Consider the following 18,770-nt stretch of genomic DNA (forward strand, 5'->3'; position numbering starts at 1 on the left):
AAGTTTTAGTAAAAACTATAGAAGGATCCACAAAGCTAAACGTTAGATGGTAATTATAATTGAAAAATGAGCAAAGGATAATTCTGGGTAGGTAAGAAAATCTAATCTTGACATACCTTCTCAAAACTACCATACAGACAAACAAACAAACAAACAAACAAAAACTATTATGGGTTTTCTTGTGTATGTTCATTTGTTTTGTTTTTTAGACTCCACATACACGTAAAATCATATGGAATTTGTCTTTCTCTGTCTGATTTATTTTACTTAGCATAATACCCTATAGGTCCATCCAAGTTTTTGCAAATGGTAACATTTCATTTTTTATGGTTTAATAATATTCCACTGTGTGTAAATACTACATCTTCTTTATCCATTCATCTGTTGATGGACATTTAGGTTGCTTCCATATCTTGGTTATAGTAAATTATGCTCTTTTGAACACTAGGGTGCAGATATCTTTTCAAATTAGTGTTTTCATTTTCTTCGGGCAAGTACCTAGAAAGGGAATTTCTGGATCATATGGACGTTCTATTTTTTATTTTTTGAGAAACCTCCATACTGTTTTCCATAGCAGCTGCAACAATTTATCTTCCTACCAACAGTGCACAAGTGTTCACTTTTCTCCATATCCTTGACAACACTTGTTATTTCTTGTCTTTTTGTTAAAAGCCATTCTGAAAGGTGTGAAGTGATATCTCACAGACAGAAAGGACAAATTGGTCGTTGTCAGCTGGGTGGGAGGTGGGAGGATGAGTAAAACAGGTAAAGGGGTTTAAGAGGTACAAAATTCCAGTTGTAAAATAAATAAGTCACAGGGATGTAACGTACAGCACAGGGAATATAACCAATAATATTGTAATAACTTTGTATGGTGACAGATGGTAATTAGACTTATCATTGTGATCATTTTATTATATATTAAATATTGAATCACTATTTTGTATCCCTGAAACTAATATACAATTTTAAGTCAATTAGACTTCAATTAAAAAAAAATCCCACATCTTCACCATAGGAAGACAAAGAACATGAAAATTTTCACATTAACTGATGGAGGAAGTAAATAATAATATGTTTAAAATAATGAAAACAACATTTCTCATTGTTATAAAAAAGGATTTTAGACATAGAAATTGGCTAAACTAAAATGAATCCTATTATGTCAAATTAGAAATGGGGTGTTAGTATGCATTCATGCATTAATATGCATGCTTATAATATACATATATACACACATACACAAAGATATAGATATGGACATATATGTATGCATATACAGACACACATATATGTGTATACACACACACACACACATACACATACACATACAAATTATCTTGACTTCTAAATACCACTCTTCACTTAAAGGAGCCAGGACTCCTAGGAGAAATGGCTGATTTCACATCTAGGACTGGAAAAATGTAAGACAAACCTGGAACATCTTGCTAGAAAGTAAGCAAGTGCTCAAAGAATGATGGAGATGGGTCAAAAAGATTCGAGACAGCTTGAAGAGGTTCCCACTATCCAAATCTCACACAAACTGAGTATCAAAATCAATATAATAGTTATATATTTGACACAGTGAATAAAATAAAAATCATGAATTCATATAGCTACAAATCAATAACTGAATAAATGAACAAATGAATAAATGAATGAAAGAAAATGAAAAGCTCCTCCTAACAGTCAAAAGTCATCTGGTAAATGTAGAATAAATGATGAGTTAGAAAAGTACCATTTGGCAAATTATATAGAGATGATTCAGTTAGAACCATCAATGAAGAACATCTCTTATTTTAAGTTGGTTGAAATCTCCAGATTCTAGAGTACTGATTTGATCATGAAACCACTCAGGAACTTTTCTATAATCACAGAAAATGAAATTTGGGTGGCAAAAGACAAGGGATATGGATATTTCTTCATTTTCAAAATGAGAGAAATAAAGGAGAGACAGAAAGAGAGGAAGCTCTATAAGTTTAATGAATAAATTGCTATTTAGATTAGATTGAGAAAGTCAGTGGTCATTATTATAAATCTATCTTTGAGAAGAAAGATGTCCTAAAATAACTTCTAATATTCAACATTTCAGACTACCAAGTAGATTTTGCAACTTTTGGAAATATGATAAAACTGTCCTAAGTACATGCAACAAATGTATAAATTGAAATTAAAGTCATTATATTATGTATTTTGTAGTAATACAACATTTTCAAGTTTATCGGTATGAAAAAATGTATGTCCTGGACATACCTTTTACTGCCACACCTGAGAACACTGTGCCCAGCTCCAGCCTACTCTATGATCACTTGGAATCATCATGGGTTCACTGAGAACACACAACAGCAATTAAGGACAATATCATTAGCAAGTATATCTTGATTTTAGAAAGCATTTACAAGATTCTTTATGGATAGGAAGATATTAGTGAGATAGTGGAGATGGAGAAAATTTCCCCCATTTGAACATACCTTCAGGGAGTTATAGTAACTGGATTAACGTTACCCTAAAAAAGTGGTTACAGTCATTTTGCTACCATGTTGAGAGCTCTTGAGAAGTACAGTACTCTCTTATACCAGCATGACATTAGACATGCAATTTTAATGCGTTCTGTCCAACACATTCAAAGATTCCACTCTTTCTTTATGATTAACTGGTAAAACCTTTTCTGTCACTTTCTCTAGAAGTTAGCTCTGCTTTTATAGGATTGTACACCTGTCTTTATTGGCATATCTTTACTGCCCTGGTTTACATGTCCATGTCCCTAAATTGTCTATGAGACTTTCAAAAGCAAAACCAAGCTTATTTACACTTGGGTGTGGGTATATGACTAATGTTTGGCATTCAGTAAATTAATGTGTGGTGAATGGGGAGTTTGGATATATTAGATTTCTGGTGGTTATGATTTTTGTTGAAATTATGATTATGTCAAAACAATTAGGAAGAGGTTTCCTCAGAAAATCAGAATAAAAATCTGTCTCAAAAACACTGAGGGACTTCCCTGGTCATCCAATGGTTAAGACTCTGTGCTTCCACTGCAGGGGGCATGGGTTCGATCCCTGGTCAGGGAACTAAGATCCTGTATGCCATGGTGCAGCCAAAAGAAAGAAAAAAAAACATTGAAAGGATATTTGATAAAGCTTTTTTCTAGGCTTCTACAAGATGGGGGAGAATTGCAACTATATAGAGCTTGTTTTGCTAAGTGCACTTTTCTCTCAATTTAATTTTATCTATAGAAATTCGTTGCATGTTTTCATTAATATTTTTATGAATATAGAAGTTAAATTAGGAAAGACTAAATTACTTGTTTCTTCCTCTTAACATTATTTATTTGTTTTATCATCAATTATTTGGTTGTTGCTTTTACTGATGCTATTCCACCAACACACTAAAACTAGTCACAATTCATCTAAGGAGGATTGGTCTTCTCCCTTCTGGCAAACAGATACAGACTGACTAGATGTTTAAACATAAACTTGGTGGGCACAATATCCAAGAAGAGACTGAGAATAAATTCAAAGTGATCTTGCCACATGTACTTATATCTGTAGCTGCCACAGCTTAGACTACAGAGGAAAGCAGTCAAGAGTCAATTGAGACAGGATCTGACTCAATAGAAGTAAATGCTCATAAGAACAAAGAAACACTTCCAAATAAGAGTTGAGGGCAAATCTGAACTCAGCAACTCAGAGTCATCAGACACTGATGCATAAGATAAAGAGGAGACAGCTGGACATTGAAAGGGGGGTCAGATGAAGTTTCTGGAAGTCATTCTCAATGACAAGGCTTTTGAGAGTCCCTCTGCCCATTAATTTCATGACACTTTGAACCCAACATCTAATCATTGAATAACCTTCAATTTCTGCAACATCTGCTACTATAATTAATCACTAATGAAATTGTTTTGTTAAAATAATTTTTTAAAAATTAAGCAGAAGGACTTTAGTATCAGGAAAAAATGTTATTCAATCCATGGAGAGAATAATTTTCAATTTTCAACATAGAATATAGTTAAAGGTGATATTTATACTATAACAAAAGAAATACAGGTACAGAATTAAGGTCAATAATATCTATGAAATTCCAGTAATTTTTTACCCAAATACATTCATTTTAAAAAAACACTCCCAAATAAAGAACTTTTAAGGAGAAAAATATCTAGAAGATTGTTGGAGGAGGTCATCAAGTGGACTTGACCTTTGGTTGACTCATGAGATGGACCAGGGCAATGGGAGGCGCCTAACTCCATCCCCATTCTTGATATGTGCATCCTCCCACCATTCCCATACTAGGAACCACATCAAGGATACAGCCTTGAGATGATAATGTGTTATTGAGACCATCTGGATGGTACACGACTAATCCTCCTTAAGGTGTCTATATAAACTCTTAAGATTCTGGTGGGCAGGTTCAGAGATCTACTCATCTTGTGACCTCCCAAGACAAGCCTCTAACTTAAGTTCCCTTATGTATTAAACCTGCCATCTACTGATCTGGGGTGGTCTGCCTCTTTCTTTGGTTTATTCTTGCTCTCTCTATATGGGGTCAGTTTATAATTTGACTTGGGGAACTCCCGAGGTTTTAAACCAACATAGGTGAATTGTATTTTCTTCAAAGAAAAAAATTAAATAAAAATATTTCAATTTCTGTAAGTTTAGTTGAAAGTTTGAAATTTAATATATATATGAATTATGTATATAATGAAATGTTATTTGTTGTTACATTATTTCTCTTTTTTTCTCTAGATTTCTATGTAATTGTGAACCCGAGTATCACGGATCTTTCTGTGAACTGGATATAAATGAATGTGAAATCTCACGTTGTCCCGATGGAGAAAATTGTGTCAAAAGAACAGGTGGATACATCTGCCTCTGTGCTCCTGGTTATTCAGGTAAATTTCTACCTGCTCTGTCTGTATCAACATGTTGGTTGTAAATAACTGGCATCCTCATATCTACTCTGCAAATCCTGAACTAACCTGTTCCATGCAAGTGGGGCAGGAGGGTCAAGAGGCTCTTTGTCTCTTGTAAAAGAAACTAGTAAAAACAAAATTTATGCTTTTTAATCTAAAATTAACTAAACATTAAGAAATATATGAATTATACATCAAGGTATTTTACATTTTTATGCTTTTTTGAATTGAAGTTTATCTAAAGTATGTTTATATGCTTGTAATACAGAAAAGGCATTGTTGTATGAATAATCTAAGAGAAACAGTACTGTTATATCCATTACACAAATGTTACTTTAAAAAAATATAAAGAGTAAGTTTAGCTCTTTTAAACATACTTATATGCTAGAAATCAATCCAGGAGCCCTTGTGAATTTAAAGTTCCAGGAGAAAAATACAATTTGGAGCCAGTTGCCTCAATATCATTCATTCCACAACATAAATTCTATCCAAAAATAAATGCAAAAGTCATCAATGAACTTAGGAAAGAACATTAGCCCTCTAAACTTCTGCTGAGAATTTGCTTTTATGAAATACAAAAAGCTATATAGTTTTGGCATACCAATATTAATTATGTGGGCCCAGCAAGAATATATTCAAATCTCAAATCATAATTTATTAATGCCTGAATTCTTCACCACTGGGATCTTTTGTGTTTCTTTCCTGAGAGAAGCTGGCTAAGTGAATCTAATATTAGATTCTATGCTCTTAGGAGTAAAAAGCAAAAAACAAAAAAACAAAAAACTAGACAAATAGAAATGATATTGAAAAGCAAAACTGATAAAGAACTAGAAGGATTTCCAGTGAATAAGTGGTCAAAAGCAATAGGAAGCTGACCCCTGAAGAAAATATATACAGGTATCTTCCTGGGGAATAATGATAACTTCAGGAAAGGTTACCTTGGTAACAATTGTTACAGACACAGAAGTCTTGGCTGAAATTAAAAAAAAAAAAATTGAACTACAGTCTACAGCTGTTATTACATAAATAAGAAGCAATACATTCTAGCTATAAAAGTATCTTTTCTAACTTTCAGATTGCCCCTCATCTTCCAAATGATTGAGATTTGTACTTGGGACCACACATATCCAACTAGCAATACCATTCCCCATGCTATTGTTTTGCAGCTGCTACCACGCTAACATTGTTAAAATAAGAAATGACACACGGAGCTGAATACGACTGAGAAACATGTTTTGTAAAATTACTTGATATAACACATTGTTCTGATACTTTAAATTCATCCTAAAATTTGAAGGATTAATGTGTTCTTTGCTTTTCTTTTCACAACCTATTTCACTGCAAGCTATGGTTCTTAGCATTGTTTCAAAATCTAAGATTGAGTTGCCAATTAGGCACCCTAGTGGAGAAGCTGAATTCACAGTTGGCTGTATGAGGTGGTCTCCAATTGAAATATACATGTGGGGGTCTTCAGATATACAACTGTGGTGCTGGGTAGGCTCACAAAGGAGTGAGTGTGGATAGAAGAGAGAAGAGGACCAAGGACTGAGCCCAGAGGCACTGTGATATTTAGGGATCCAGGAGAGAAGGAAGAACTCGCAAAGGAAATTTAAAAGAGCAGTCAGTGATACAGGAGGAAAAACAAGAACAGATAGAGTTTGGAAAGGCATGTAAATTATTTCATGTAGAGGGAGTGATCAATGTTGTCAAATATTATTATGTCAAGTAAAATAGGGACTAAGTATTAACCATTGGCATTAGCAATACAAACATCATTGGTGACACTGTCAAGGAAGCAGTTTTGCTGGAGTGGAGGGTGCCAAATTCTGTTTGAAGTGGATTTAAGAGAAAATGTGAGAAAAGTGCTGAGATGAATACACAGTTTATTAAACGAATATTTTATTTTTAAAGAAGGAAACAAGAAATGGAGCAGTAATTTGAGGACAGAGTGAGATTGAAAATGAAAGGTTTAATTTTTACATTCTGTTTGTTTTTAATTTACATGCTCATTAAATGATGCTGACTCCTGTGTGGAGAATGAAGTAGAGAGTTTCAGTAATAGAAGCAGAGAGGCCTATCAGAAAGCTTTGGAAATGGTCCAGGTGACAGATTATAGTGAGTTAGATTAGCACTGCCCAGCAGAGGTGATGAGAAATGCCCTCACCTCATATGTGCTCCATAAATATTCATGAATGATGAACAGTTAATAAAATATAAATAGTAAAGTGTATCACTGAACTAAATATCATTTTATAAATCATTGATGAGTCAAATTATGTCCCTTTTTATTTTTAATGAAAAATCTTCAACTTCCTCTCATTGATTCATTGGGTTCTGAAACACTGTATTTTCAGTTATTTTGGGGTCTCAAGCTTTTTTGGGATGATGCTCACATAAACCCATATTCATATAGCACATATGTATAACTGATTCTTGGGAAGGCCACTTAAGGAATAATGATTCCATGGGCTTCCTTTCAAGCTCTAAACTGGATTTTGTGTGGCCTGTTTTCCAAGGAAAATTTGAATTTTGAACTCAGAAAATTATGCTTGCTTTTTCATTAACTGTAGTGTAGGCTTCTCATATTGGAATAAATGAGTTTTCTTCTTAATTTCAGAAAGATTTGTTGGAAGTTTACAAATACCCAACTCATAGGCCATTGTGAAGGGGGTCTCACACCTGGTTTGGTGGTCTGCTATGACCCCTCAGCTTGAAATCACTACACAGTAACTGATGTAACCAAAGTGTCTCTGTAGATGTAGTCAATTCTGAGTTGATTTAGCCTTCATTTCAGGCCAGGTGTATCAGAGACTGGCAGCTGCTAAACTGTTTCCTGGAAGGGTTGGAGGATTCAATTCTCATACTTCTAGAAAGCTATGATCATAAAAAGTAATTCATTCATATTTACTCTCTCCTTAATATATATATATTTGAGAGAGATCATAACTTAACATGGTATAGAGCAGATATATTAATTGCCATTGGGAAAAATTATGTAGAAAAGAGATTATAAAGGGCTGGGATAAGGTTAGGAGTTGGGGAGGTGAATTTAAAGAAAGCAATCAGAAAAGGCCTTGAAAAAAACTGGTTTGGATTAAGATTGAAATGCCATTTATATATTGGTAGATACATATATATGTGTATAGATAAAGAAATAGATTAAGAGATATCAAAAATCAAAATTGTACTTAATAAACTATAAAGGTGAGAACATTTCCCTAATAACAGATATTTATGTTTTATACATAATCGAACCATTAAGAGATGTGCTACAGCCAGTGGCAGCAGCACAGCATGGCATTGGCTGAAGAGGTGAGCAGGAAACTCAAAGCTCTCTCAAGAATTCTTGTTCACTGATGCCACATTCAAACCTCATTTTTGCCTCTTCCTCCTACCAGATCCTTATCTCCTTTTTGCCCAACCTAATTCCATGGCTCACAGTTATAACCACTGCCTTACTTGCATTATCCTGCCTCTGTCTCCTTCCATAACACTCATATCAAAACACCTCTATCCTGAAGTTAATCCCAACCTCCCATATACTTTTCATTCACATGGGTGGCATAGAACAGGAGAAAAAAATACAAGTATGTGTACACACACATACACACACACACACACACACACAGACTCTCACACTCTACCTTGGTTGCTCTTACTTTGACTCTCTGACCACAGACCTCAAGGAAGCCGTTGGTGCCTCTGACAGATGCTGCTTCTCACTAATCAATCCAGTTTCCCAGCATCCTAGCTTATTATTTCTGGCTCTCTCTTCTCTTTTTAAATTCCCATCAATCTTCCCTCTATTTAAATTTCAGTTTAAATCTTTGTCTCTCATATTCCTGAGAAAGTAAAAGTGATCAGAAGAGAACTTCTTTATCTTACCACTAACACCTAGCATCCTGCAGAGATCTGCAGTCATACACTGTGCTTTTCTCTGGTTTCCCTGTTCCTGTCTGTGGTTATCCCTTCTACTGGTAAATTGCTTCTGTCCTCTATCACCTATCGTTAAAGGACATTCATCCTGACATTATTTTCTGCAACATAAATTCCTTCATCCATACTATGTCACTACTACCAGCATATAAATATTGATATTAACCTCTTTCTCATCTCATTTTTGAATCTTTCCCTTTTTATATGCTTATTAAACTACATTTCTTTTTTTTAAACAGAATTGTCAAATCTGTATCAATTTACATTCCCACCAACAGTGCAAGAGGGTTTCCTTTTCTACACACACTCTCCAGCATTTATTGTTTGTAGATTTTGTGATGACGGCCATTCTGACCAGTGTGAAGTGAGGTCTCATTGTAGTTTTGATTTGCATTCTTTAATGATTAGTAATGTTGAGCATTTTTCACGTGTTTGTCAGCCGGCTGTTTATCTCCTTTGGAGAAATGTCTATTTACGTCTTCCACCCATTTTTTGATTGGGTTGTTCGTTTTTTGATATTGAACTGCTTGTGTTGTTTGTATATTTTGGAGGTTAATCCTTTGTCAGTTGCTTCATTTGCAAATATTTTCTCTCACTCTGAGGGCTGTCTTTTTGTATTGTTTATGGTTTCCTTTGCTGTGCAAAATCTTTTAAGTTTAATTAGGTCCCATATTTTTATTTTTGTTTTTATTCTAATTACTCTAAGAGGTGGGTCAAAAAAGATCTTGTTGCGATTTATGTCAAAGAGTGTTCTGCCTATGTTTTTCTCTAAGAGTTTTATACTGTCTGGGCTTACATTTAGGTGTTTAATCAATTTCGAGTTTATTTTTGTGTTTGATTTAGGGAGTGTTCTAATTTCATTTTTTTACATGTAGCTGTCCAGTTTTCCCAGCACCAATTATTAAAGAGGCTGCCTTTGCTCCATTGTATATTGTGGTCTCCTTTGTCATAGATTAGGTGACCATAAGTCACCTAATCTCTGGGCTTATCTCTGGGCTTTCTATCCTGTTCCATTGATCTATATTTCTGTTTTTGTGCCAGTACCATACTGTCTTGATTACTGTAGCTTTGTAGTATAGTCTGAAGACAGGGAGTCTGATTCCTCCAGCTCCATTTTTTTTTTCTCAAGATTGGTTTTATTATTCGAGGTCCTTTGTTTTTCCATACAAATTGTAAATTTTTTTGTTCTAATAATGTGAAAAATGCCATTGGTAATTTGATAGGGCTTGCATTGAATCTGTAGTTTGCTTTGGATACTATAGTCATTTTCACAATACTGATTCTTCCAATCTAAGAACATGGTATGTCTCACCATCTGTTTGTGTCACCTTTGATTTCCTTTTTTCTTTTTAAATTTTGTTTTATTTATTTATTTTTTATACAGCAGGTTCTTATTAGTTATCTATTTTATACATATTAGTGTATATATATGAACCCGAGTCTCCCAATTCATCCCACCAATACCCCCTCCGATTTCCCCCCTTGGTGTCTATACATTTGTTCTCTACATTTGTGTCTCTATTTCTGCCTTGAAACTGGTTCCTCTCTACCATTTTTCTAGATTCCACATATATACATTAATATATGATATTTGCTTTTCTCTTTCTGACTTACTTCACTGTGTATGACAGTCTCCAGGTCCATCCATGTGTCTACAAATGACCCAATTCCCTTCCATTTTATGGCTAATTAATATTCCATTGTATATATGTATCATATCTTCTTTATCTATTCATCTGTCAGTGGGGATTTAGGTTGCTTCCATGACCAGGCTATTGCAAATAGTACTTCATTAAACATTGGGGTGCATGTGTCTTTTTGAATTATGGTTTTCTCTGGGTATATGCCCAGTAGTGGTATTGCTGGGTCATATGGTAATTCTATTTTTAGTTTTTTCAGGAACCTCAACACTGTCCTCCATAGTGGCTGTATCAATTTACATTCCCACCAACAGTGTAGGAGTGTTCCCTTTTCTCCACACCCTCTCCAGCATTTGTTGTTTGCAGATTTTTTGATGATGCCCATTCTAACTGGTGTGAGGTGATACCTCATTGTAGTTTTGATTTGCATTTCTCTAATAATTAATGATGTTAAGCAGCCTTTCATGTGCTTCTGGACCACCTGTATGTCTTCTTTGGTGAAATGTCTATGTAGGTCTTCTGCCCATTTTTTGATTGGGTTGTTTGTTTTCTTAAATATTGAGCTGCATGAGCTGTTTATATATTTTTGTGATTAATCCTTTGTCCATTGATTGTTTTGTAAATATCTTCTCCCAGTCTGAGGGTTGTCTTTTTGTCTTGTTTATAGTTTCCTTTGCTGTACAAAAGCTTTTAAGTTTCATTAGGTCCCATTTGTTTATTTTTGTTTTTATTTCCATTACTCTAGGAGATGGGTCAAAAATGATATTTCTGTGGTTTATGTCAAAGATTGTTCTTCCTATGTTTTCCTCTAAGAGTTTTATAGTGTCCACTCTTACGTTTAGGTCTTTAATCCATTTTGAGTTTATTTTTGAGTATAGTGTTAGGGAGTGTTCTAATTTATTTCTTTTACATGTAGCTGTCCAGTTTTCCCAGCACCACTTATTGAAGAGACTGTCTTCTCTCCACTGCATATCCCTGCCTCCTTTGTCATAGATTAGCTGGCCATAAGTGTGTGGATTTATCTCTGACCTTTCTTTCCTATTCTGTTGATCTATATTTCTGTTTTTGTGCCAGTACCATATTGTCTTGATTAAACAATCCAACCTTACACCTAAAGGAACTAGACAAAGAAGAACGAACAAAACCCAAAGTTAGTAGAAGGAAAGAAATCATAAATATCAGAGCAGAAATAAATGAAATAGAAACAAAGAAAATAGTAAAGATCAATAAAACAAAAGCTGGTTCTTCATGAAGATAAAACAAAATTGATAAACCTTTAGCCAGACTCATCAAGAAAAAGAGGGAGAAGACTCAAATCAATAAATTTAGAAATGAAAAAGGGGAAGTTACAATGGACACTGCAGAAATACACAGCATCATAAGAGACTACTATAAGCAACTTTATGCCAATAAAATGGACAACCTATAAGAAATGGACAAATTCTTAGAAAGGTATAAGCTTCCAAGACTGAACCAGGAAGAAACAGAAAATGTGAACAGACCAATCACAACTAATGAAATTGAAACCATGATTAAAATTTTTCCAACAGACAAAAGTTCAGGACCAGATGGCTTTAGAAGTGAATTTTATCAAACATTTTAGGAAGAGCTAATGCCCATCCTTCTCAAACTCTTCCAAAAAATTGCAGAGTAAAGAACAATCCCATCATCAGCCCACCATCACCCTGATACCAAAAACAGACAAATATGCTACAAAAAAAGAAAATTATGGACCAATCTCCCTGATGAATAAAGATGATTTCTTTCATCAGTATCTTATAGTTTTCTGAGGACTGGGCTTTTACATCCTTAAGCAAAAGGAGAGCTGTCTATGTAGAACAGTATGCAGGTTCCTTAGAAAACTAAAAATAGAACAATCATGTGACCCAGCAATCCCACTACTGGGCATATACCCTGAGAAAACCATAATTCAAAAAGACACACGCACTCCAACGTTCATTGCAGCACTATTTACAATAACCAGGACATGGAAACAACCTAAGTGTCTATCAAAGAAGGAATGGATAAAGAAGATGTGGTACATATATACAATGGAATGTCCCTCAGCCACAAAAAGGAATGAAATTGGGTCATTTGTAGAGACGTGGGTGGACCTAGAGACTGTCAGAAAGAATGAAGTAAATAAGAAAGAGCAATACAAATATCATATATTAACACATGTATGTGGAACCTGAAAAAAAAATGGTATAGATGATCTTATTTACAAAGCAGAAATAGAGACACAGATGTAGAGAACAAACGTATGGATCTCAAGGAGGTAAGGGGTGGTGGTGGGATGAATTGGCAGATTGGGATTGACATATATACCCTATTGATGCTATGTATAAAATAGATAACTAATGAGAACCTATTGTATAGCAGAGTGAACTCTACTCAATGCTCTGTGGTGACCTAAATGCAAAGGAAATCCAAAAAAGAGGGATATATGTATACGTATAGGTGATTCACTTTGCTATACAGTAGAAACTAACTCAACATTGTAAAGCAACTATACTCCAATAAAAATTTTAAAAAAACAATTATCAAATCTGTTGTTTATATTGAGTATCCATTTCCTAATTTACCATTCCCTTCAAACCTATTCCCAATTTGCTTTTAATCCCAAGACTAAAATGAAACTCTTCACATCATAGGTCACCAACTAGCACCCCATGGACAAATTCAAAAGCAAATTCTCCTTCCTCATTTTAGTCATATTTTCAGAAGCATTTTACACATTCCTTCTACTTAAACACTTTCTAGACTTGCATTCCATGCTCCTACAATCACTAATTTCTTCACTGTATTCTGTCTCCTCTAGTGAATACTGTACCTGTTCAGAACTTCATTCCTCCTCTCCCTTCTCTAAATACATTCATCCCTTAAGGGATTCCATCCAGGTTTTTGTTTGTTTAAGTATCATACATATACTGATAATTAACAAAATTGTTTTCGTAAGTTCTGGACTCTCCCCTGAACTCTCAACTCATATACTCAAATAACTGCTCAACATTTCCACTTGGATTTCCATATGATACCTCCAACCAATCCCCCAATACTGAGGGGTTAGCCCAACCCTGCTCCACCCCTTGTATTTTCTGTCTCAGTGGATGCTGTCATGGTTCACCCAGTTTCTTAGGCCAAAATTATGGAATTATTTTCCAGTCTTTGTTTGTACATCCCATGAAGTCCATCAGCAGATCCCATTGGCTGCATCTTCAAAATATATTTAAATTCAATCACTTCTCACAACCATCATTACAGTCACCCTGATCCTCTTGCCTGAACTATAACATCTTATTTCCTTCTTCCATTCATGTCACATTAACATATATTTCTCATCAAATACCTAGAGTGATCATTTTAAAATATGAAACGGATTACTTTACCCCCAGCTCAAAATCCATGGCTTCAAATAATTATTTGAATGTAACACACACTCCCTACTTTGTCCTGTTATATCCTACATAATCTGGTCCCTGGCCACAGTTCGTATTGCAGCCTCCCAGTCCCCATCCTAGGTGACCTCCTGATGTTCATCTGAGGATGAATGACTCCCTCAGATATGAGCAGTTTTCTCACTTATTTCATTGAGTCTCCATTACTATACAGAGACTACTGTATAGTCTCTCTTAGTGGCCAGTCCACATTGTATAAAATAATACTATGTCACTCTTTCCACCTACTTTTTAATATCATAACAATTATCACTATCTTATCTTTATATCACTTAAGTAATGATTTATTTTATCTCTTCCTACTAGAATTGAATTTCTTGGAGGAAGGAAATTTTCTACCTTTTGTTCCCTGTTGTATATCAGTGCCTAGAAAAGTGACCAGGACATTAGAGGCATTCAAAGATTTTTTTAAAATGAAAGAACATTTCAGACTTTAAGTAATTTGGTTGCTTAACTGTAGTGAATTTTAACTTTTTACGAGATAATGCACATAACTCTTTGGTGATTATAGCTTTATATTAAGTATATTCTCTTTCCATTTTCCTCCCATAATGCCACTAAAATAAACATTTTTTTTACATTTTTATTGTAAATCAACTATAGTTCAATAAAAAATAAATTAATTAAATTTTTTTTTTTTTTTTTTTTTTTTTTTTGCGGTACGCGGGCCTCTCACTGTTGTGGCCTCTCCCGTTGCGGAGCACAGACTCCGGACCCACAGGCTCAGCGGCCATGGCTCACGGGCCCAGCTGCTCCGCGGCATGTGGGATCTTCCTGGACCGGGGCACGAACCCGTGTCCCCTGCATTGGCAGGCAGACTCTCAACCACTGAGCCACCAGGGAAGCCCCTAAAAACATTTTTAACATAAGTAATGAACAGATAATTGTCTTGCTTTTATAATGTTGATTTATTGATACTGTGGAAAAACATTCAGAGAAGAAAAAGAAAACCCTACAAATCTGACTCACTCTGAATTAAAGACATATATATTCAAATACATAACACCTATTCTAAATTCACGGACAGTATAATTTGATTTAATACTACAAAGTGAAATAGTTCTATGCAATAAGTCTAAAAGTGACCTAAAATGAAAAAATTTAGTCCTTTTATATTACTTATTAACCCCTAATAAATCTTTCTAAAAGGAAACCAATAGCAAATTAAGCCCAGTGACCTTATCATTAGTGATTCTTTATATAATATATAACAATCTTAAAGCAGTTAATATTTTATATCCTACAAAATATGATCAAAAAATAATGGTTAAGATTATGTACTGCCTATTCAAAGCATATAAATTATCAGATATTTATAGGTTATTATCCACTTATATTTAGTTTTCTAGGGCAGCAATCTTTATATGTCATAAATGTATTCATCTGACACTTTACAGAGTAATTGGGCTTAATGAAATTCTATAGATAAATTATTAAACTGTATTTTTATCCTAACATTAGGAAATACTTTATTATTCAAGCAAATATTAATCAAAATGATTCTCAAGACCAGTGAGTACCAAAAATAATAGTTACAGGACAATGCAAATATGTAGGCACTGAGGTGATTTTACTTTCTGATCAATCAGCCTTCCTTCTTCCCAGGTTCTAACCAGGTATCAGCTCCCAAAAGACAAAAGTGAATCCAAGTATCAGGTTTATTCATGAAGGCTCAATAACTCCCAAAGTACAGAGCTTTCTGGTCAAGCCAGTTTGAAGAAACCTATAACCTATGTTTCAAGGTGAGAATACTATAATATTAGCCATCTCCCATTGCAAACAGAGGAAATAATTGGGTATGGAAAGCAGAGTTAAAGGGCTGAATTCTTCTAGGAATTGGGGTCAACTGAATGGTGAAAACTAGAATGCACATGAAGAGCAGCAGGCTAGGGAGCTGTATTTCTGGAAAGTAGGCATTGCTATTTCCTCTGGAAGTCCAGGTCACAACATCTCGGCCAGCCTCTGATTTTAGCAGCCTTTGGAGTGAGCACCTTATAATGATGGTTCCCCAAGTCAGGTGATGCTGAGTCTCTGTTCCAAATCCAGGATCTTTTCCTACACCACGGAGCCAGCTGAGCCCACATGAAAAACACAGTAAGTCAGTGCCCTGAAGGCAGCCTTCAAAGAACAGGAGATGGAAGGCAGTTTATAAATATTCCAACCACCGTCTTTTCTGGTAAATAATCCTGGGTATATGTTATTCACTTCTTAAAATTGTAGTGTGCAATCATGTCCCCATCACCTACAACAATCTCCTTATCAGGGTTGCTTCTGCTGACTTTTAATCATTCTCTGGTCTCACTATCCCCACTCCCTCATTCTTCCTGAGGTTACCTGCTGAATAAATTTAGTATTCATCTCAGGTTCTGATTTCAGCAGAATCCAAACTAAGACAGTGGGCTTATGACATCAGAGCAGAAATCCAATGAAGTGACCCAAAGCCCCAGTAGGAAGAATATTTCTTACTCTTGGAAGCATGAAAGCCCTTGCCATCAGTATGAGATATTGCCATTTGAAAAACAGAGTTTCCCTAACTAGTTAGAAAGGGAAGGAAAGAGAATCCAATGTACGTACAATTCTGCCCCTTTTGGTAAGTGAATCTAAACTTATTTCACCTTTGGAAACTAGAGAATGAGGTTATAACCCCACAGACACCTAAAAGAAATTGTGCTGCCTATAAATGAAATACACCTTCACTCTTGAGACAGAAGTATTTCCCTAGCCTATACATGACTGTCAATAGCATCTCCAGGAAGTCAGTGATTTTCACCTGTAATATTTTCCTTCCTACCTTTAATGGAAATGCTCCATGGCTCTGTATAATATAAACAGAATTTTTTAAATTGTAAAGACCTTTTAAAATCAAAGTATTGAATCACTACCGAGCCAGTTAAATCTGGCTTTTAATCAGAGAAATAGAAATATAATCCATTACAAAGAAAAGATCTTCAGAGACATTTGTGATTTGAAATCTCAACCCCAATAACTCTAATGCACAGAGAAGAAAAATGTGTCTCCTATATTTTGAAAGGATTTTTTCCCTCTGGTCCTTTAATAGGTAATTAATCTCAGTGCTCTATTTCAGTTACTAATTCTTTCTCTTGGAGATATTCTTTTACCTGACTTTCTTGTTTTGAGTATCTTTTTCTCTAAGTTGTTTTCATAAGTTGCCAACATCTGAGTAATGCACATCTGGTCCTGTGGAGCATCTTTATCAAGACATACCTTAGCAGATAAGACTCTGAACTCCAAGTTCCAGCCATTCTTCTGGGGCCCTACACTGAGCTCCTACAACATTCCTGCTTGTCTAGGTGCTGGGAAAATTGCACAGGATAGGCTAGACTCCATGCCTTCATGCTGCTTATGTTATGAGACCCTGGGAGAATCCAAGCTTTCCTGTGTTTACTCCCAGTCACAATCTTGACAATGCTCGAACTCTGAATGTCACCTGAGACTTAATGGCAGGTGAGCATTAAGTAAAGATGAAATACTTAATGGTAGGTGAGCATTAAGTAAAGATGAAATAGCCAGTATTTTCTCATCTCTAAACACAGGAGAGTCAAGTACTTCTCCCTGGAGGCAGAGGACCCATAAGAGATGATCTCCGTGTCTACCTACTCCACTTACTCCATGGGTTATGGTCAGAGACTGTGCTGAACCTTATGCCAAACAAGACAGCCAGTCAGCCAGTTCTCCTTCTATCTTCAGAAGATATGGGTTTTAACTTTTTACACCATTACTTTCAACCATTTAATTATTATTCACCTTGGTAAATGTGACCCACTGGATGAACTTCATTCTGTTTTATTGGGTAGTGTGATTTACAAGGATATATAACCTTTTAAAATTAGGACAAGTCATAGTACTCTTAATTTTTCCTTCTTATAAAAACATAGAAGCCCTGGAAATATTGGATGGACATATTATTTTCATTTTGGAAACAATAGGCTGGCTGTGAGGAGGGGCTGCTGTCTTGAGATCGGGCACATACTCTGCATTTTACCTGTCATCAACTGCACTTATTTATGCTATTTTCCTGACCATGACATGCCTTTGAACTTGCCACCACTAAAATTTCAAAGGGCCATGAAGACAAGATTCACCATTCTCTGTACCCCTGCTCCGTTCATTTGCTGTCCCTGTCCTAATTCTCTATCTACTTCTGGATGAAATCTTTTACATTCACTTGACAGTCCACCACTCATTTTTTTGGCAGTTCACTGGTCTTTCACACTCTTTGTTTGTTATCACTTGACTTGCTTGCCCTTTAGAGGCATAATGGAAAGACCCTTTCTGCCTTGAAACAGTTGGGATTTAAATTTCCTAAGGGAAATTTCTATTTGGGAAAATGCTTACACTCATAGAAACTCACCTTTTCCAAAGAGGAATAAAACAAAGTGAAGCCATGTCTGTAATGTTTGTGCAGAGCTCTTGAGACAGTAGTTAGCTTTTTGGCACTGTGGTAGTGTTGGCTTTCAGAGCAAATCTTCGTTCTGAGAGAGTTGATGTAGTTATACCTTTATTTATCAACTCAGAACAGTTCTTTTACCTTTTTATCCTTTCTAAGGAGGAAGAGTAGAATAGAAATGACATTTTTTCTCCTAAGGTATTTTCTTTTATTTTCTCTAAGGAATTATATGAACATAGTATTATTCCAGGCCTAAAAGAAAATATGTGCTCATTCTGATTATTTAGAAATATTTACCTTCAATAGTCTTGCACACTTAATCTTTACAAAAGAGAAATTAAATAGACGTGTAGATTTTTTTTCACACCATGACCAAGGGGCATTTGTGTGTGTGTGAAGCATTCTGGGAAGATCTA

The 18,770-nt window shown here is 35.2% G+C and overlaps 1 protein-coding gene across 1 annotated transcript in view; it reads left to right on the forward strand.

Annotated features, from left to right (window-relative positions):
- Positions 1-18,770, forward strand: part of EYS (eyes shut homolog) — a 1,667,443-nt gene that overhangs the window by 524,060 nt on the left and 1,124,613 nt on the right. Inside the window, exon 17 of the mRNA XM_060030409.1 lies at positions 4,746-4,891. Coding sequence (XP_059886392.1) covers positions 4,746-4,891 — 146 coding nt within the window. The remainder of the gene's footprint in view (positions 1-4,745; positions 4,892-18,770) is intronic.

The sequence above is a fragment of the Delphinus delphis genome, chromosome 14 (assembly GCF_949987515.2).
Source record: "Delphinus delphis chromosome 14, mDelDel1.2, whole genome shotgun sequence".
Lineage (NCBI taxonomy): Eukaryota > Metazoa > Chordata > Mammalia > Artiodactyla > Delphinidae > Delphinus > Delphinus delphis.